We start from the raw sequence: 21,552 nt of genomic DNA on the forward strand, positions 1-21,552 counted from the left end.
ATTACCATAATAGTTACATATATATCAATATATAACATATAGCAATAAATGTAGTGTTAAAATATTTGTTTTTCTTTTCCATAAGTGTGTATAAATGTTTGCCTTATAAAAATATTAAGGCAAAAATTTATATATATGTATGTGTGTGTGTGTATATATATATATATATGTATATATATATATATATACTGTATATACAGTACATATGGTTCAAACTAACAAACTGAATGTATAGATAATGAATACCTTTTAAAAAGTATGCAGATTTGTCTATCTATCTATCTATTCCATATGAACAAAAGTATTTGTCCAAACCTGCAATGACATTGTATCCAAATACATTTACTTCAATAAGGAGTTGGTCCCCCTTGCAGCTATAACAGCTTCACCTCTTCCTTTAAAGCAAGATGTTGGAGTGTTTCTGTGGGAATTCGTGCTCATTCATTCTGTAGAGCATTTATGAGCTCAGGCTCTGATGTTGGATGAGAAGGCCTGGCTCCCAATCTCTGTTCCAGTTCATCCAAAATGTGCTCGATGGGGTTGAGGTCAGGGCTCTCTTGTGTGGCCGAGTTCTTCCACACTGAACCCGTCAAACCCTGTCTTTATAGTCCTAGCTTTGTGCACTGGAGCATTGTCCAAGATGTCTTGATATGCTGAAGTATTAAGATTGTTCTTCACTGGGGATAAGGGGCCTGAGTGAAACAACTGGATTCAATAATTAACAGGATTGGCCAAATACTTTTGTTCATATTGCGCATACAATCATGACTGAGAATTTTTTTTTTAAATGTGTCACTTAGGCAAAGAAATAGCACAGATACCAATACTAAGTAATAATACTAGATAATAATAATAATATGCTAATTTTTCTACATTTTTGCTTTGTCATTCCTATACGTAAAAAAGTAAAAGTAATTATAACTTTTGTTTTACCTGACATATCCAAAAACCCAAATGCACAGACTGATGTCTAAAGCCTCCCACACACACCAGCAAAGCATCCATATAAGCACATGTATTTTTTTTTACTCAACATTGACCTATGCTGTGTTGCAAGCACAGGTCTCTCTCGCCTGGGTGTTAAGGGTTAATTGTTTGTTTGTTTTTTGTATAAACGAATAAAATAAATACATAAATAAATGCATGTTTATAATGTTGCTGTCTGTGCTTGCTTTATCGCTTTTAAAAGATCAAAAGAGGTGAATTGAATATATATTTTAAAATATAAATTTCTAAGCCAAAGTTGTGTTACGTGTCAAAACATAAGAACTTTATTTGTTATATAAGCATCTAGATCAAATTAACACATGTGATGTATGGAATAATGCATATCTTTTCTGAAGCATGCATCTATTTGTCTTTCTGTCTAAATGAACAACATACCAAAAGTATGTGAACACCTGACCATCACATCGAACCTGTTGACACAAAGTCTGAAGAATGTCTTTGTACACCGTGGAGTTACAAGTTCACGTCACCGAAACAAAAAGAGCCAAACCTGTTCCAGCATGATAGTGTGTGTACAAAGCCAGCTCCATGACGCCATGGTGTGTTAAGTGTCCTGCACAGAGCCCTGACTAACCACCTTAGTAGTGAACTGGAACACCGACTGCAACCCCAGACCTCCTCATTCAACATCACCGCCTGATCTTACTAATGCTTTCGGAGCTGAGTGATCACAAATCCAGACAACCACGATCCAAAAATATAGTGGAAAGCCTTCCCAGAAAAGTGGAGGTTATTATTAGAGCAAAAGAGGGACTATCTTTGAAATGGGATGTTTATAGTTCCGCTAATGCTCACAGTAACTTTTGAAAATGTATTTTTAATAAATTATATAAAAATGTGATTGTTTTAGTTAAAACAGGCTCTTACCAATATTGGCTAAATCTCGACCCGAGTTTATTGATATTAAAATATTTGTTATATCTTTACATCTTTAGTAAAACTTGTTGTCAGTCATGCCTACCTAAAGGTTTGAGTTAGAATTTCATATCTTCAATTTCTTACCCATTTTAACAAAATAAAGAGCCATTTTGTGATAAACTTAAGCAATAAAGTACACAAAAGTGTTTTACCAAGATGTAGGACTGCATGTTGGCCTGCATATGGATATGACTCTTGAATTTAGCCTTTATCTGTACAATATCCTTTTTTAATCTATATTCAGGTTTAAAAAAAAAAGGTCTTTCATGTACATAATGAATTTTGCCTATGGCATTCTTTATTTATATAGAGAAAATTGTGGTAAGTATTCTTAGTACTGTACTTTGCATTTCAAAGTCTAAACTGAAAATTATAATTATAATGTAGAAGCTTAGACTAACAGCTATTGGATGTTGAAAATTTCCTTCCGGATCAATAAAGTATGTATGTATGTATGTATGTATGTATGTATCTATCTATCTATCTATCTATGCCTTTTTTCCTGTATAATCCTATAATTCAGTATATATTGTACTGTTTGAATATAACAATAATAATAACAATACTATAAAATACATGGGAAGGAAGATGAGAATGATTATCCACAGCAATAATAATAATAATAATAATAATAATAATACAGCATTAATAGTTTTTTTTTTTTCATTTTTACCAGAACCTCCAAACATCAAATTTCTTCAAAGAATTAACATTTTATTTTTTGCCAGAGAAAATAGTAGCCTACATTAAATTCAAATTTGCTGTTAAAAGCAACCACTCACAAAAACAAGACCAAACCATCACCATCTCATATATACAGTGATATTAAAATACAAAAAGCAATTCAAGAAAAACATGAAAAGATTTGTGCAACTTAAACCAAGTTCCCTAAAATGGAGCACAGGAGCAGAAGGAGGCTGTAGGTTCAACTGAGTGACTGCTGCCACCTTTGGTCAAAAATTGCCATTACAGCTAGTTCAATATTTCAGTGTATGCCAGATGTTTCGCTATAGTTTGTAACAAGCCCTGGTTTGACTTCACTTTTTCACCAAAGTCACCCAATTATGAGGCGGATAGTGGTTATAAACGCAGATTATAGCAGTACGACATGGTGGAAAAAAAGGGGGGGAAAAACGCAAATGTGTCACTATGTAAGTTACAATAGGAGACCTCGTTCAGTCAGATGTTTTTAAATGGATGAAGATGTTTATAATAAGTATTAGTGTTCATTTATATATTAAGTATATTATTACATTTATAATTGAGTGAGTTGAAATACACTCCCTAATAATGAACAGGAAGTCGACAAAGGCATGTCAGAAACCATACTGAAACACAGCGAATATTGCGAAACTACATTTACAGTACCATGCATGCTCGTAGCAAGTGTAATGGTTAACTAGAGTACACACACAAACGCACGCATACCCCGCCACACTCCCATACCTGCTCGTTAAGAAAGTATTCATGTGAAAATAGTGCACATCCAGTGTAATTTACCACCAAGAAGTAGTAGTTTTTTTTAGACACAAAACAGAAGTGTGGCACAATGGGGAACACTGCATAAGAGACTTTCCTGTGGATCGGCGTAACAAATGTGGAAATCACAGCAGTACAACATAGTGGGAAATAAAATCACAAAAAGTCGATGTACAGCGAGTAAATACAATTTGAAAAGCAGTTGTTTGTCAGTAAGGAAGCAACAGTCCTGAATGAATATGGCCATATAAAGGTGCGTGTGACAGTTTAAAGAACAGAACCACCTCTTTTTTTTGTCTTTTATTCCTTCGTTAACACCCTGCACCCTTGAATTGTACTATATCACACCCAAGAAGAAAGGTGATGGCGTACTGACTTGCTAGTAGCATGATTAACTCCATACTTAAACACAAAAACAGGCCGAAGATGTGAGTGAACAAATGAAGCCTCTACATGGAATAACCCGATTATGCAGGCGTTTCAGCTTAATTATTGATTGTTGACTGGTTTGACACAGAGGAAATGTTCATGACTTAATGCATTGCCAAAGCAAAGAATGTCCAACAGTATTCTAGTCCTAAATTTTGAAGCTTCCTGAGGTCTTTGTATTGCTTTTCGTCCCCCCACAACCCGAAACTCTCGCTTAGTCTCCATCTTGTTGCATCCCTCCAGCAGTTACAACATCTTATGAGCCAAAAACGTTGCACATATCAAAATATTTTTGTTAGTTTTAGTAAGCTGACAGGGGGAAAAAAAATATTTTAAAATATATTTTAAAATTGAACGGGATTGTCTTTTAGATCGTCGCGGGATTTGGTTGAGTTTTAGATCTCATAGTGAAGGTCGTTGAGCTCCAGTCTCGTGTAGTGTCTCCTGTCGAACGATTCCATGGCTCTGCGGCCCACGACGGCCAAGACGAACGTGAGAATGATGAGCGTGAGCACGACCAGCAAAGCCAGGCTATTCTTCCACATCAGGTGCGACGCCTTAGCCTTACCCGAAGCAGACGGTATTGCTGTAGGGTCCGGGCGCGAATCAGCATTTTTCACATCGTTCTCCATCTCTACGACGACTATAGTTGTTCTTTCAGTGGTGCTTGTGGATGTAGTTGTGGTGGTTGTGGTGGTTGTAGTGGGAGGAGTGGTTGTGGTTGTCGACGGAGTAGTAGTTGTGGTTGTTTTGGTGGTTGTGGTTGTGGTTGTTTTGGGGGTAGTAGTAGTGGTTGTAGATGGAGTGGTAGTTGTGGTTGTGGTTGTTGTTGAAGTTGTAGTAGTAGTTGTAGCACTAGTGATAGTAACAGGAGGAGGGGTAGGAGGTGTCGTCGTTTTCTGTGCAGGTTGTTTCTGTAAGGTCGGAACCTCAGCTACTTTCGCACCGGGTCGCGGGTGGGAATCAGGCTTTTTTGGAGGCTTGGGCTGCTTTTTGGATGGCCGGATTGGATTCGGGGGTGGCTGTGGCGGTTGGACCGGATGTGCAGTCGTTGTTGTGCTTGTTGTGGAAGGTACCTTTGTTGTTGTAGTTGTTGATTGTGTTGTTGTTGTTGTTGCTGTTGTTGTAGTTGATTTACTGGTTGGCACGTTTTCGACAGGTATTGTAAGGAGGATAATCGCCAGCTCTGTGGGCGCTGTGGTGGAGGTGGTTCTTGTAGTCGGAGTGGTGGTTGTAGTGGACTGCGTGGTACTTGTCGTAGTGGTGGGCTGGGTTGTAGTTGTTGTGGTTGTCGGTTTCGGGGTTGTTGATGTAGATTGTGTAGGAGCAGGTTGTTTTGTTATCGTATTGGGGATTGTGGGGACTCGGTCCTTTCCTTTGGCAGCAGGATGTGTTGAACCTTTTACGAAGAAAAAAAAAACATAAGCACTAGTTACAGTACATATGCAAGTCTGGTTCAGTGGGAATGAATTTGTGCGTGCACACACATGCTGCGACCTTCCAACAGAAATGACACTGATGACCTATGACACAGTGTCTGCAATAAATACCATTGTCAATTGGTGATTCATTCAAGTGGGACTTCCTTACGTGTAGTCATGCTGTTCTCACGAAAAAATTTGGGTTCCAGCTATAAGATAATAACCCACTGAATAGATTGTAGTACTAGAAAACCTGTTTGAATTACTGTTGTGACAAGAGTACCACACATAGCAGCCTGACTAAATCCGATTGGCAAGACTAATAATGATCAAAGAAGAAAAATAATAACTTTTCTACTGCCGGGGTGGCTAGCATTCTTAGTGAATTTAGCGTCAGACTGATGAAGCCTGTTTCAGTGTTAGGAAGCTTTTTGTTTGTGAGCCCAAAAGCTCCAGTGTATTCAGCATACAATACACGCCGTGAATTTCTGCAGTATCCTGTTGCCTCTGGCCATCAGGAGAGACAAAGGTCTTTTGCATACATCAAAATAACACACATGGTGCTAGAATGAGGCGAAGGGTAGAATTTTGCCTTGAAAGGGCAAACATTAAAATCATTTGTTTAGTGGAGCAATAGATAATATTGCAATATATAAGACATATGAGGAAATAAGAAAACAAATCAACGTATGTCTTGCTGTTGCACGTCATGGGTTATTCGATTGTTCCGCCTTACTATTTCTAGTCAAATGTTACGAAAATGGAAGTCAAAATTCTCTGCCAATTATTATAACTTTTTGATTGCAATTTTATTAAAACATTTGACTAGAATTAAGCTCAATAATCATATATTTGGTTTGTTGTAATGTTATTTCAAGTGTAGATAAATGTAACTATATTTTGGATCTTTTCACTTACTAAGAATATACAATATAATTCTTTTGCAGTGTGGAAAAGAAGAATACAGCGGTACCTCGGCATACAAATTTTATCCGTTCCAGAGGCATTTCGTATTGAGAAATGCATTTTCCCATAGGAAATAGCGTAAATGCAGATGGACACCCTAGGATATTACCAATATTACCAAGTTCCATCAGTATATTCATATTTTTTGCCATATAAAACAATAAAAATGTTTAGTAAAGACATGTAAATGAAGTAAAATATGACATTTAACCTTTATTTATAAGTCCTCTTGGTATCGGCTGCTTTAAGAAATAAACTGAAAGTGTCTCCGTTTTCTTCTTGCCACCGTCCTTGCTAACATTCTCGGGACCCATGGTGCTATAGCTTCACTAAATCTTGCACAAAATGCGAAAAAAAAAACCTTCAAGCTCACTTTGCTTGGCTTTACGGTGACGCAAAAAAGCTTAAAAAGACAACACAACTTGTTCGGTTCGGCTCGGTTCAGTCGTTTGTATACCGTAAATGCTTTGCATGCTAAGTCAAAAACTCGCGACGCGGGGCGTTCATATGCCAAGGTAACACTTTACTTAGGAACCAGTTCAACTATTGCTCTTCTTTTGGACATACTGTAAGAAACATTGTGTAATAGAGAAACAACTACTGTATATCTGAGGCTGATAAAGATGAAGCCTTGAGTCCAGGACAGGTTTGATCGGGTACAGTCACTCTTCAATGGCCAGTTGAAAGAGGTGACCTCTAAGGTCCTAGAATCTCTGTTTTGTGATTCTGAAACCTGCACTTTCCTCTCCAGGGCCTCTTAAATGCCAGGCCTAAACACCAACCCTTACAGAGGTCTGCACACATCCAGCCTCAACAAAAGGATCAACCTCTGCTGGCTGGAGTGATTGTTCCAATACTAGCAAAAAACCTGCTAATGTATTGCCAGGTTTGGCACGCGGCCCAGCCCGACAGCTTGTAATCCATCATATTAGGTAGCGCACACTGCAGGTGTAAATCTGCCAGCCGAGCGTGCCATCTCAGTGCCGGGGAACTGTCATCCAGACACTGCATCCTTAACATAGTCAATGTCGAAATATGCATAAGGCAAGAAGACAGGGGTAAGTCGATATATTGGGAATAACGCATAATGTGTCACTTTGTTGGAGGGTGTCGGGACGCAGTGTGTTAGCGCACAAGGTATCCAGGTACTGTAACTCTAAATGCTTGTGGCAGTAAGCAGAAATGAAATTGAACTTCTAGTAGTTATCACGACAAAACAGAACTAGAATAGGCAATTTCAAAATTGTCACAAACGTGTAAAGATTAGCCTGGTTCTGAAAAGACAGCATCTCTATTTTTGAAGTTTTCGCAATCCGCAATACAATAAAGAGAACTTGAAATTGTGCAGGGTAAACAGTTCCCCCTGGAGTTACGAAGCAAAGGCAATAATGTGCTATTTGTGTTCATTTTGAGAAAGCTTACCTTTAAATATATCATAAGTGTTAGTTCCGGGGCTGGCTGACATTAGAGGGCAGTCCTGCTCGGTTTCACAATGAAACAGGTAGCAGTTCTCGACACCATCTTGGCCTGATGGTTTATACACCACCATGTTGCACTTTATACCTGTAAGAAAAATAGAACCTTATTGGTTGTATGTCTGCGAGGAACCATTCCTAAAATTTCACACTTTTTTTGTACAATGGGCAAAACTATTGGATTAATAATTAAATAACATGTTAAAAACAAACCTATCTAACAGTCAGATAAATAAAATGTAATGATTTATAATGCATAGGATCAACCTCAGCTCTAGTTGTAGCGTATCAGTTGCAGTTTTCTTACTATACTGCCTCAGCTTATGGTGGAAAGCAGCTCACCTGGTTTCAGCTCCTCCGAGCAACAAGCCAGGATGCAGTCCCTTTCTGCTTCTTTCTTCCTGACATCCATTACGGTCTTTTGATGATCTAGAGCCTTGCGCACATTCACAATGGTGTCTCGATGCTGCCTGGAGTAACATGTCTCACCACTGGAGCTCAAAGCACAGCCGCAAGCCTGGAGAAAGATCAGAGCCCCGAGAAGCAGCTTAGCTGCCCTGAAGGAGCGTCCATGGGCTGGGAACATGGCTTTTAGAGCTCAGGAGATCCACGGGCTTCTCAGAGTCCTGACGGGGAAGGATTAAGACCTGCCGGATGACAATCGGAAATGTTCATTAAGGAAAACCAAGGTTTCTTTGTACACTTTAACCCAAGGTGGCTTGATCACTCACTTAAGTGTCTTTTATACACCTAAAGCAGTTTGGACAAAACAGCAAGTACACATATCATACACATACATACATAATTTTCACATTTTTAGTCTATTAAAGTAAATTAATCTTAGAAATCAGGTACTAACCAGTGCCTTGTAGGTGTACGTACAATGCCATCAGACGGTCTCAAGTCCTTTGGGTCCACAGTTCATGTACAGTCATTTATCTCAGTAGAACTTTACTCCTTTTGCTGAAACATATTTCATATGTTACAGTTAGTGCTTGAAAGCTTACCGGTATCATAAATGTAGAGACTTATCAGTTTGGGCAATAAGTTGCAGCGTTATTTGTTACTGTGTTTGTAATGTAGTTTCAGGTTAATGGTATACCAATGTTTTTGAAAATGCTTTTGTCTATGTTTTGATTTCCTAACTGGTTCAACTGGTCCTTTATTGTTGAATAAAAGGTATTACTGGATGTTTTAAACATTACAGTGCAGTAGTCCAAATAGGGACTGTGGAGGCCAATGGTGACCATTGTATTTATTCCCATTTTCACCACCATGGTAGGACCTCTGGGCAACATTCACAGACGACAGGCAATTTGGGAACGCCAATTAGCCTAATCTGCATGTCTTTGGAATGTGTGAGGAACAAGCCAACTCCATGCACACAGATCCCTAAACAGGAATCGAACCCGGACCCTAGAGGTGCAAGGCAACAGTGCTAACCACTATATCACCAATAACATGGTAAAAATCTATTATTTCTTCAAGTGCCTTAAGTACTCTTGAAGAAAGAGTTGCAAGTTTATAAGGCACACTCATTTAAAAGTTGTATTTGGATTTCTCTGGTCTTAAGAACTTCAGAAATGCAACGGGCGCCGATTTAACAAGGTGCTCCATGTGAACTTCTGCATGACACAGTTTCCTCGAACAAAACAGCCACAGTCTTGCAGCAACGGTCCTTTTCAAGTAGATAATCTCAGACATTCTATAAGACTATTAACAGGGAATTGGCCACAAATGTTAACTGACTTTAAAGTATCTGATGGCATTCGACACTAAATTGGTGCAAATGAATTCATCCAAGCTGCTAAGTTCTCTTTCTTTCTCAGTGTCTAATAGAAATTCTTCGTTGAGGAAGAGGAAGTATTAATACACACGCAAAGTCATTAAAGCTCATTAACATTCAACTTAAGTCTATAAGCACCAGTATGTCTAATTTATACCATGCATTTAGATGGCGGAATGTGACATATACTGCAGTGTGTTGAAATGTATAGTCTTGACATTGTACCTAATAAACTGTCGACCTAGTCTGTATGGAATGAGGAGTTGGGTCATTGCATTTTGGGGCAGTGACACCATCCCATGGGGGGGAAATGGCATTTGTTATTTTTTGCAAACAACAACAAACAAACAAAAATAGACAAACAACCAGATAGATAGATAGATAGATAAATAGATAGCTTCATTGATTATGTCTTGTTCTCGTTGTTTATATATCTGTGTGACATGTGTAAAAAAGAGACCAACTAAAATGAAATAAATGTGTCATAAATACAATCACATTTCAGACTTTTTATCAGACTGATATAATTTTTTATAATTTATTTGATGCTATACATCCAAAGGTTTGTGTCCATCTTTTACTTTTACCATTTACACCCATACATAAACATCTCATTTATCCTCCTTTTGCTCTTATAATAACCTACGCTGTTCTGGCAGGGCTTTCCACTAGATTTATGGTTCTGGCCGTCTGGATTTAAGATGTTTACTGAGGTTTAGTGAGATTGAGTTTAGTCAGGGCTCTGTGCAGGACACTTGAGTTCTTCCACTCCAACCATTACACACCATGGTGTCATGGAACTCGCTTTGTACACATCGTCATGCTGGAACAGGTCTGCGCCCCTTAGATCTAGTGAAGAGAAACTCTAAGGCTACAGCATACAAAGACATTCTATACAAATGTTTGCTCTTAGCTTTGTGGTAACATTTTGAACAAAACCCTCATATGGGAGGGTGATATTCAGGTGCCCACAAACCATTGTTGGTGGCCAAAAGTATTAGAACAACACACCGTATATCATGTATTATAGTTCTCCTTGTGCACAAAACAGGTTAATGGATGGAACAAACACGAGGCTGGATTTTGCTTTCTGAAGCCGGAGTGTCCACCTCTGCACAAAAACACATACAACTTACGTACTCTCAAGTGAATTGTAAACTTCTATGGCAAATTTCTGTACATAATCTTCAGGAAGCAATCAAGCAGGCGTGGACAGAGTGAGTACTGCAGACATCTTTTTGACTCTATGCCCAGATGGATCTAGCAGGTTTTGAAGAATAAACAACTTCACTGATTATAAAAAATGTGTTGCTATACATTAATGATGTATAGGAATTTAATTAATTCATTCATCTTCTACACCCCTTCTCCTAATAGGCTTCTGGCCTACGGGAATGAGGCCCGTACAAGGACAGGCTGTCAATCCAACGCAGGGCACACACACACACACACACAATGGGCAATTTGGGAACAGCAATTAGCCCAATCTGTATGCTTATTGACTGTGGGAGGAAACCAAAATACCTGGGGGAAACCCACCAGGCACAGGGAGAACATGCAAACTCCCCATACAAAGTCCCGATACGGGAATCAGACCTGAAAACTGGAGGTGCAAGTCAACAATGCTAACCACTAAGCCACCGTACCGCTCATAGCAATAAATCATTTCGAATTTCATTATTTAAAAAATTATTTACAATGTTATTAAAAAGAATTGTCTTTTTTTTATCTCATTACTTTTGGCCACCACTGTATATTACTGTATATGCACAGAAACGAGTCATTCTCTATATTAAGAAATGAGAGCAGTGGTAAGTTTGGGATGATTCATCTAAGATTACTTTCTTCAAAAAGGTTAATCTTAGTATGTTGTGCCCTTAAATTGCATATTGTCCTTACATACATAAAACCATCCTTCCATCCATCCAGAAACCTCTGTAACGACTTGGGACCGTGGTAGCCAATGGTGATTACCATTTTATTTATTCCCATTTTATGACCACGGTAGGACCTCCAGTCAGCATTAACACACTCATTCACACACTATAGGCAATTTGTAATGGCAATTAGCATAACCTGCATGTCTTTGGACTGTTGGAGGAAACCAGAGTACCCAAAAGGAAACCCCACCAAGCACGAGGAGAACATGCAAACTCCATGCACACAGACCAAAGACAGGAATCAAACCCAGACAGTGCTATAGCCACTACACCACCGTGCTGCCAATAAATAACACCACATAATGAACGATACGTGAAAGTTAGTAAACGATATGTCAATTATGTTTAAAAAGAAGGAAATTCTAAACATGAAATACATGTGAAATCTAAAAATATCTAAATAACAAGCGTAAAAAGAATTAAGAAAGTAGGAGTTGAAAAGACGCCCTAGTTTGGAATCCTGACGCAGATCTTCTTGACACTTTTTTTTTCTTTCTTCTTTGTTTTGCACTTATTTTGTAGGTGAGCCACAACAAATCCTTTTCTCACCACTAATCCTCATCACACGGTGGTAGTATAACTACCGCCCCAAAACGTGATGCAATACCAGAGTTGGGAGATACCGAAGGCAAGCTAAGCTTTATAAGATCAGTAGAGGGAAATGAGGACTTTGATGCAACAGCGCACTGGTCCTGATGTTGACGCGTCGCTAGGATACAGCAGCATCATTACAGCAGCAGCAGCATCCGGTTCAAGACCGTCGCTGTGATGCAATCAGAATGAAACAGACAATTAAAACACGTTGTTTAGGTCCAAACGGAGGCTCGCTTTGTTCCGTTGAATGGATTGAATTGAGCCAGGATTTCCCAACACCTGCTAGCATCGCTGTCGGCCTTGTGTATCACACGCACAGAGATAAATAATTAATAATAAAAATGTAAAAAGAAAAAAATTATATAGAGATGAATAGATCAAGGTGCTTACCTTTATGAAATCAACAAGAGAGCTTTCAGGGGAACATCCTCATCCAAAAAAAAAAAAAGAAAGAAGAAGAAGCAAAAAAAGAAAAGAAAAAAGATCTTAGACATGCGACCTACATTAATTTCGTAGAGATCCTTAAAGATGCTCAGAAGGACCGAGGGCTAAAATGGTGTCTTCAGTCACTGCATCACACTCGGAGCTCTGACACCGCGCAAACACCAGGCATTATATATATATTATATATATTATAACGAATAAAAAACACGTATGCGCACACAAAAGACCGAGAGAGAGAGAGAGAGAGAGCGCGAGAGAGGGAGCGCGCGCACAACGCGCGCGAGAGAGAGCTACACACGCGCACACACACACACACACACCAAGGAGACAAAAATAACACCAAGCACGCGCGCACTGCACTAATTCGAGTCGATCCCCAGCGATGCTCGCGACTTCAGCACGACTCCGACCCCTTAAACAGCCCGTTTCTCCTCCGCTCTTTTGTCCCCGGCTGAGCGCAGGCACGTGCGTAACCGCAGAACCCGTATGTTAACTCAAGCGGTCCTACTCAATGAAGGACTCACACACAAAGAGGAGCTGAAGGAGGAGATCTCCAACACACCAACAGCACCCTCCTCCTCCTCCTCACTCACACACCGCTTCGTCTAGTATACAGGATTTTTAGGGGGCCTGGAGCCTATCCCAGGAGACTTAGGGCACGAGGTGGGGGACACCCTGGATAGGGTGGCAATCTATACACACACATACACACTCACTCACACAATTTGTGAACGCCAGAGACCCTAATCTGCTTGTCTTTTGACTGTGGGAGGAAACCGGAGAACCCGGAGGAAACCCCCCAGGTCACAGGGAGAACATGCAAACTCCACCACAAACAGACCCGAGGTGGGAAGCGAACCCCTGGAGGTACGAGGCGACAGTACTAACCACTAAGCCATTGTGCCGCCGATAGCAATTTCGTTGCATAAAATAACAATTTATTCGTAATATTTTTTATTTTCATAATTATACATTTCATAATAATGTTATATATACATATATATATATATAGGTCTGTGGAGGGCAATGCTGATTACTGCTGTATTTATTCCCATTTTACGACCATGGTAGGACATCCGGTCAACCTTCACACACTCATTCACACGCTACAGGCAATTTGGGAATGCAAGTTAGCCTAATCTGTTTGTTTTTGGACTGTGAGAGGAAATCCACTAAGCATGGGGAGATTGTAAACTCGATGCACACAGATTCCGCGGTAGGAATCGAACCCGGACCCTGGAGGTGCAAGGCGCCAGTTCTAACCACTACGACACGGTGCTGCCCCTCCTCCACCTCACTAATGCAGTTAAACAACCACAGAAGGTGTGTGCATGTGGTTTTTTTTTTTGTGATGCACTGCTAAGCATCATGTCTCAGAGAGGCATCACTCATTCAGTGCTTTTTATTCAGCAAATCATCCACTGTGGGTAAATGATATGCTACTGTAACTGTAAGTGTGTGTAAGTGTGTGTTATCTGGCACTCAGGCATCTGCCATCAATTTGCATAGAACAGATGGACCAACAAAAACGCTTCTCAGTGCACCGGTACACAGTTCATCAGTGTTCATAAATGAACACAATTGTGCATGTCCTTTAGGGGATCGATTACAAAATGACAGTAAACCTTGAAATATGTCCACACAAATGTGCATGAAGTAAACAGATGGCAATAGCGTTAGTGATGCTAAAAAGTATGCACCAAAATTTTAAGCAAATACTGTATAGCTTCAGGTTTAGATAACACTATTTATTTTAGTGTTTTTTTTTTTTTTTTTAAAGCAGCTCGCCTAGGCATAGAATAAGAGAGCTGATCTTAACAGATGTTCAAACAGCATGAATGTGTTTTTTTTCCTGAAGGCCCAGGTCAACCAGGACGTTTTTTTATTCTACCCTTGGCTTTAAGCTGAACTATAATCCTGTTAAGCGTAGAAAGGGGTGTTTTAAAATTCATAGCTATTTGTCTCTGGAACAGTCCACCCTCAGGCTGAGATACAATATGATGAATTCTTTTAAAAACTGTAATGTATTTCTACTATGTTTTCAAAAATATAGATAATACCAATCAGCAAAGAAACAGTTTCACAGAGGCAATTAATAGGGGGGCATCCATTGTTTCACAAAAACGTGGGAGTCTGCTTACTCTTTGCATGTATGTTCAAGCCAAACCGAGACTTATGGAATTTCTGATAAAGGTATTAAACAGACTGGTATCTACAGTAGACTTGAAGCACAGTACGGTTATGAGGCTCTTAGCCGCAGGTAAACACCAGCCTTAACCTACTGCTACAGAGTGAACGGTTGAGAAATCCTCCATAGCTGTGATTACATTGAGTGCTGACATCTTCAGCATGCCATCACTCTGACTTCCTGTTTTAAAATGGAAATAATTTATGTACAGGCTCTCAACCTGTTTCTTATGGAACTGAAGTTACACTTCACTGTATATTATTTACATTATTAGAGCGAATGTGCATGCATGTTACAGTGGCCATGTTAAAGATATGAATAAACCATGATTTATTGTAATTAACCAAAGCACAAAAAAAATTACATAACAAAACAGTTTTGAGAAACTGGAGCCTGGTCATAAAACATGACTTGAAGGTTTTAAACTGTTGCAATACATTAATGTCATAAAACTGATCATCTATCAATTTTCTCCTTGTGTCTCAATTCTGCTTGAAGTTGCCCTGCCATGGTGATTGATCAATATCCTGAAAGTCTTTGTTAAATTGTCTCAAATAACCAGCTCTGATATTCCGATGAGAATATGACAAGATAGAAAACTAATGATGATGGATTAATGCATTTTATCAATTCAAAATCCTTTCAGTTCTCCTGAATATTATCATAGTGAGACCGATATCTGTATTCTGAGCATTTTCAATAGACAAAGCATATTTCATATGCAGATCCTGTACAGTCTACATGTAGAAAAATAGCAGCTTTAAAGACATCCATTTAGTTTGTTTATTCCACATCCATCATCTCCACGCCGCCGGTTTTCTTCACCTTCTTCTTCTTGTCAGCAGGAGGCGGAGTCGGCTTCTTCTTGGGTGCTTCTTCAACTTGAAAGAAAGAGGTAAAGGAGCAATTTATTACACTGATGTGATGTACTGTACATAGACCTATGACTTACACCGGATGTGTTCAACTTTACCTGAAAATAACTCGCATTCAAAGCGAATATGTGCTTAAGAATTTTAGATCTAACTCCTCAATGTTTTTTTGAGAGTTTATTTTTTTATTAGAGGTGCAATGTTGTCATGACATGAACAATTCAACAATTCAATTCCGGAATTCTTAACATTTTATCATTTTTAAATCATCTTTTAGCCGTAACTGTAGAGTGTAAAAAAAAAAATCTAAAAAAAAGAGACACTAAAAAACAAACAAACAAACAACAACAACAACAAAACCCTATGCATGGCCAAAAGTATTTGGGCAGCTGTTCATCACTTCTGTATATGTTACTCTTCCCAGAAAGATAACACAAAGACAAAAGCAAACAATTGTACAGAATATCTTTGCATGTTGTAGCATTATGATTTCCCTTTACAGGAACCAAGAGGCCCAAACCCGTTCCAGCATGACAGTGTGTACAACACGAGCTTCATGGTGTGTTAAATCCACACAGTTACACTACAAAATCTAGTGGTTGGCACTGTCGCCTTGCACCTCCAGGGTGCGGGTTCGATTCCCGCCTCTGTGTGCATGAAGTTTGTATGTTCTCTTGGTCACCTAGGATAGGCTCCAGGGCCCCCACTAGCCTGTATACTAGATAAAGCCGTACAAATGACGAGTGAGTGAGTGAGTGACCTAGACAAACTGAGAGCGAGACAGCGTTGTTTTCGGCTCATCAAGTTCACCTAAAAACACGAATATCCACTTCAGCTCCAAAACATGCGGCTCCTAAAGATCAGTTCTGATATCTTTTCTCTACCGAGACGACGACTTCTCCACCTCCAGCAAACGTTAAAACCATTCTGGGTGATGCATTTTTAAAACTTTTATGAAATGACTAAATTACTCCCTGTGTCCCTGTGTTTTGTAGTAATCACACGGTCTTGCCCTGTTTGCACACACTCACTCGTGCACTTTATGCTACAAGTGTTGTAGTAGAATTGAGTTATGATTTGTCTTATGAGATATCATGGTCCTAGAGGGTAGTTCTTTCCTTTCATTGCGTAATGTACCAGCTGGATTCTGGTCGAAATAACAATAAAAGCCACTTGACTTGATTAAATTGTAATGAATATAACTACCTTCCATGCCGGCCTTTTCTTTCTCCATGTGGCGCAGTTGTTTCAGCAGTTTTCGTCTTTTCTTTCCAGACAGCGTAATGTTCGCCCTGGAGCTGGTGCTGGAAAAACACACACACAAAAAAAATGAATTACCAATCTCTTAACTGTGCCTTACAGGTTCATTCTATCAGTCTGTGGAACTATAAAAGTCCTAAAACTGAGAAATGAAACCAGAGATAACGCATGTCAAATCCTTAGGACCAACCTCCTCTTTTTCAGATGGTGTTTAGTTATGAGACCTTCATCCACCACTGCTCCAACAATGCGAGGCTTCTTCCTCTTCTGCTTCGTCAGAACCCTCCGCCTCTTGAAGAGGTTCTTCGCCAGTTCCTGTAGGAAAACCACACAAACCACGAATGACTGACTGCAGTGCCTTTATTCACAGAATCTCTGTTTCACAAGAACACCAACTGGTTTTAATCGGTATGGGTCAGCTCGCCCGAGTTAGTGCAGGAGCTGATTGTGACCCTCAGCAGGATTAACACAATAACGCTCATTATAGTTTTACTATTAGGATGGAAAATAATGTGGTACCAAAGCAAAACTATTTGAAATATATCGCACTGATAAAAACGATACATCTTTAAAAAAAATAAAAAAGATTTAATATGAGGGCCGTTCAAGTCAAACTGGGACTTGCAAATTTCTGGTTTATTTACAGAAGACCTTAAGCACGGTAAGGTAATGAGCCGCGGTAAAACATTTGAACGGTTCAAAAGTTGTGGAAGAGACGCATCTCTCTCTCTCTGTAGGAGTTGTACACACAACACCACTTGCATGTTACAAAACCTGGAAGTTATCCTGACCTTGCTCCTGGTTTTCACATGTGTCAATGTCACATGGCATTAAAGGAGTTCCTGGGAGGCCAGCGTTTTAGACATGAAGCGCAAAGTGTGATCATGGCTCCGGTGTACTGAGAAAACTTTCTACTTTAATGGTATCCAAGCACTAGTAAAATGCTGCGGTAAGTGCATTAGTGTAGCAGGGGATTATATAGAGAACAAGAGAATAAACTGCTGATGGTGTCCGTGTTCGAGAAAAAGCTAGCCTGCTAAACTCAAGAGGAGAAGAGGAAAAGAGAGGGTGGGGGGTAGGTGTAGGTATCGCTGTATCACGCTGCCTTTAAGGACCGTGTTTTACATAAGTAAAAATATTACCAGAAGATATTTTCAACCTTTGAAAATAAAATCACACTATTTTGAGAATAATCATAATATGTAATATTACAGTAAAAAGGTTTCCATATTTAGAGTTATCAAAGATAAACTTATAAAATTGTATAAATATGAAAAGGCGCAATGTTTAAAGAACAAAGTTACAAAGTCAAAAATAATGTTGCTATATTTTGAGAAAGAAATATACATTTTAAGAATAAGATTACAATATGTTAAAAACGATGTACCAAATACAATATATATATATATATATATATATATATATATATATATATATATATATATATATTATACAGCACATGATAAACAGAAAACTGGGTATTTTAGGTATAGACCTACATGAATTTATTGTTAATTCGAAACAGTCACTATTAATTGATTTTGGACTTCTGCAGGCCAGAAGAATGATAGTCATTTCTTGGAAAAAAATGGACATGCCTCCAAAACATATTTAGATAAGGGAGATGATAACTTGTACGGCACTAAAAAAACTAACTTATATAGTTAAGGCAAAGGGAGCAGAGTGTGAAAGTGTGTGGGATCCTTTTATACTACTTCTTTTAACTTCTTGAGCAAAAAAGTATACAAATATTTTATGTTTGTTGTGTGCACCTGATCTTTTATTTATTTTAGTTTTATTTTGCTATTATTAGTATTATTTATTTTATTTGTACTACTATTATAGTATGTATGTATGTATGAATTTTTACTTAAGCATTGATTAATGAATCTTTTATGAGTGTATGTAATTGGTTGTTTGTATGTCTGTATATAAATATAAGAAAGCAATTCTATTTCTAAACATTTGCAGAAAGTGGACGATATTATTTATACTTTGGTTTAATTCTTATTACTGTTATCGTCTACTCTTATGTATGGAATTAGTTGTAAAACTCAAAAATATTGTAAAAAAAAAAAAAAAAAAAAAGAACAAACATGATATACAGGCACCGGGACAGATTGTACATAATGTTTATTTGATCAACTTTTTCGATTTTTTCATCTGTGATTCACTCTCGGATTACTGAACAGGGAGTGTGTTTAGCTGATGATGAAAGAAGTAGAACTTAGGCATAAGATACAAGGCATAAGATAATCAACCTTATATACACACACACATATTAATACATAGAAATATATATATATATATATATATATATATATATATATATATACATACACACACACACACAGTATATTTCTGGGTATTAATAAGTTCGACAGAGTTCTGCCACACAGAAAAACAGACAGACAAGGGCTTTAACATGAAATATAATAATAATAATAATAATAATATCATTGCTTACTTGAAAGGTGATTAGATAATTTTTTATTTGAACTTTTTTTCTATTTTTACAAACTCTTTTCCTGTCATCGACGAGTATACATGAGAAAGAGAGAGAGAGTCAACCACTTTAGGAAAAGAAAAATAGCATGATGTATATTATATTAACATAATAATAATACTTCCATGTTAGATCTGTATTAGTCACTGTATATAATGTATCTACAGAGATAGATGGATAGATTATACACAGTGACTGGTTTATACTGACTGATTGCTCTGTTTAAGCCCAAGTATCAGATCCGCATATCAACAATCCCGCCATTATCTTATTAATATCTGATATAAAACACATATACGCACTGTTTTTGGTCTGTTGATTTTCCCACCTGGAGCCATGCTTGTTACCAGCGCGCGTGTGGCTCGACACAACTCACTTCCGGGTCACATGACATACAATAAAAGTCCCCGACTAAAAGTAGCGTAAAGTAGCCCTTTATGTAAGGTGTATAATGATCCATAGTTACAGTATACAGTGTGGTGATCTATAAATAATAGAAAACATTTTGAATTAAGTTTCTGCTTCCCTTTACATGTTAAGATAATACCGGTGTCATATAAAATACGTGTCTGTGTTTTCTGAAATTTGCTTTTTCCTTGTCCGTAATTTCTTTTTTTTTCTTTTTTTTTTACACAAATTTTGCATTATTGTGTAAATAAACCCTAAGGTATTTAGTCGGTTTGACGTGAAAAAAAAAATAAAATAAAAAAAAAAATATATATATATATATATATATATATATATATATATATATATATATATATATATATATACACACTCAGGATTATTAGGTGAATTAATGGATTATTAATTTTTCATTAATGCAATTATCTAATCAAACAATTACTTGGCAGTTGCTTCAATGCATTTAGGGGTGTGGTCCTGGTCAATACAATCTCCTGAAATCTTTTGAGCGTGGCATGGTTGTTGTTGGTCTGAGTATTTCACAATCTGCTCAATGGTGTGAAAAGGGAAAAACATCCAGTATGCGGCAGTCCTGTGGGCGAAAATGCCCTGTTGATGTTAGAGGTCAGAGGAGAATGGGCCGACTGATTCAAGCTGATAGAAGAGCAACTTTGGCTGAAATAACCACTCGTTACAACCGAGGTATGCAGAAAAGCATTTGTGAAGCCACAACACGCACAACCTTGAGGCGGATGGGCTACAACAGCAGAAGACCCCACCGGGTACCACTCATCTCCACTACAAATAGGAAAAAGAGGCTACAATTTGCCCGACCTCACCAAAATTGGACAGTTGAAGACTGGAAAAATGTTGCCTGGTCTAATGAGTCTCGATTTCTGTTGAGACATTCAAATGGTAGAGTTATAATTTGGCGTAAACAGAATAAGAACATGGATCCATCATGCCTTGTTACCACTGTGCAGGCAGGTGGTGGTGGTGTAATGGTGTGGGGGATGTTTTCTTGGCACATATTAGGCCCCTTAGTGCCAATTGGGCATCGTTTAAATGCCACAGGCTACCTGAGCATTGTTTTTGACCATGTCCATCCCTTTATGACCACCATGTACCCATCCTCTGATGGCTACTTCCAGCAGGATAATGCACCATGTCATAAAGATCGAATCATTTCAAATTGGTTCCTTGAACATGACAATGAGTTCACTGTACTAAAATGGCCCCCACAGTCACCAGATCTCAACCCAATAGAGCATCTTTGGGATGTGGTGGAACGGAAGATTCGTGCCCTGGATGTGCATCCCACAAATCTCCATCAACTGCAAGATGCTATCCTGTCAATATGGGCCAATATTTCTAAAGAATGCTTTCAGCACCTTGTTGAATCAATGCCACATAGAATGAAGGCAGTTCTGAAGGCGAAAGAGGGTCAAACACTGTATTAGTATGGTGTTTCTAATAATCCTTTAGGTGAGTGTATATACACAAACCGAATGTAGTACTCTAACTTTACCACTGGAGGGCGAAACTGGGCAGAACTCATTCTTTGTATAACTAATCCCCAGTTTAACTAATCCTTAGTTGATCTAATCTTTCTCGTATCTAATCTCCTGTATAATTAATCTTAGGTATAATTACTTCTCAGTATAAATATTCCTTAGTATAAATAGTCCCCAGGTTAACTAATCGTCTGTATAACTAATCTTCAGTTTTTAACTCATCCTTAGCATATCTAATCCCTATATAATTAATCTTGGGTATAACTACTCCTTAGTATAAATAACCCTCAGTATAACTAGTCCCCTGATAAGATAAAATAAGATACGTCTTTATTAATCCCGGAGGA

General features: G+C 38.3%; 2 protein-coding genes across 4 annotated transcripts; both read right to left on the reverse strand.

Annotated features, from left to right (window-relative positions):
- Window positions 1-2,619: 2,619 nt before the first annotated feature.
- mansc1 (MANSC domain containing 1) lies at window positions 2,620-12,937 on the reverse strand. 3 transcript variants are annotated; one of them, XM_053508837.1, is made up of 5 exons: window positions 12,520-12,937; window positions 8,556-8,659; window positions 8,039-8,343; window positions 7,644-7,784; window positions 2,620-5,233 (listed from the first exon to the last, which is right to left on the reverse strand). In XM_053508837.1, exons 3-5 carry the CDS (start codon window positions 8,280-8,282, stop codon window positions 4,230-4,232), a joined length of 1,389 nt encoding a protein of 462 aa, XP_053364812.1. In that variant the 5' UTR covers window positions 8,283-8,343; window positions 8,556-8,659; window positions 12,520-12,937; the 3' UTR covers window positions 2,620-4,229. The 3 variants fall into 3 exon arrangements, with proteins under 3 accessions (XP_053364812.1, XP_053364810.1, XP_053364811.1); XM_053508835.1 differs by having other exon boundaries at window positions 12,407-12,937; XM_053508836.1 differs by lacking the exon at window positions 12,520-12,937 and having other exon boundaries at window positions 8,556-8,825.
- A 2,024-nt stretch (window positions 12,938-14,961) lies between these two features.
- Window positions 14,962-19,680, reverse strand: c12h11orf98 (chromosome 12 C11orf98 homolog). The gene is made up of 4 exons (XM_053508883.1): window positions 19,589-19,680; window positions 16,971-17,095; window positions 16,727-16,824; window positions 14,962-15,529 (listed from the first exon to the last, which is right to left on the reverse strand). The coding sequence occupies exons 1-4, from the start codon at window positions 19,622-19,624 to the stop codon at window positions 15,432-15,434; spliced, it is 357 nt and encodes a 118-aa protein (XP_053364858.1). The 5' UTR covers window positions 19,625-19,680; the 3' UTR covers window positions 14,962-15,431.
- Between the last annotated feature and the right edge of the window lie 1,872 nt (window positions 19,681-21,552).

Source organism: Clarias gariepinus, chromosome 12 (assembly GCF_024256425.1).
Source record: "Clarias gariepinus isolate MV-2021 ecotype Netherlands chromosome 12, CGAR_prim_01v2, whole genome shotgun sequence".
Classification (NCBI taxonomy): Eukaryota; Metazoa; Chordata; class Actinopteri; order Siluriformes; family Clariidae; genus Clarias; species Clarias gariepinus.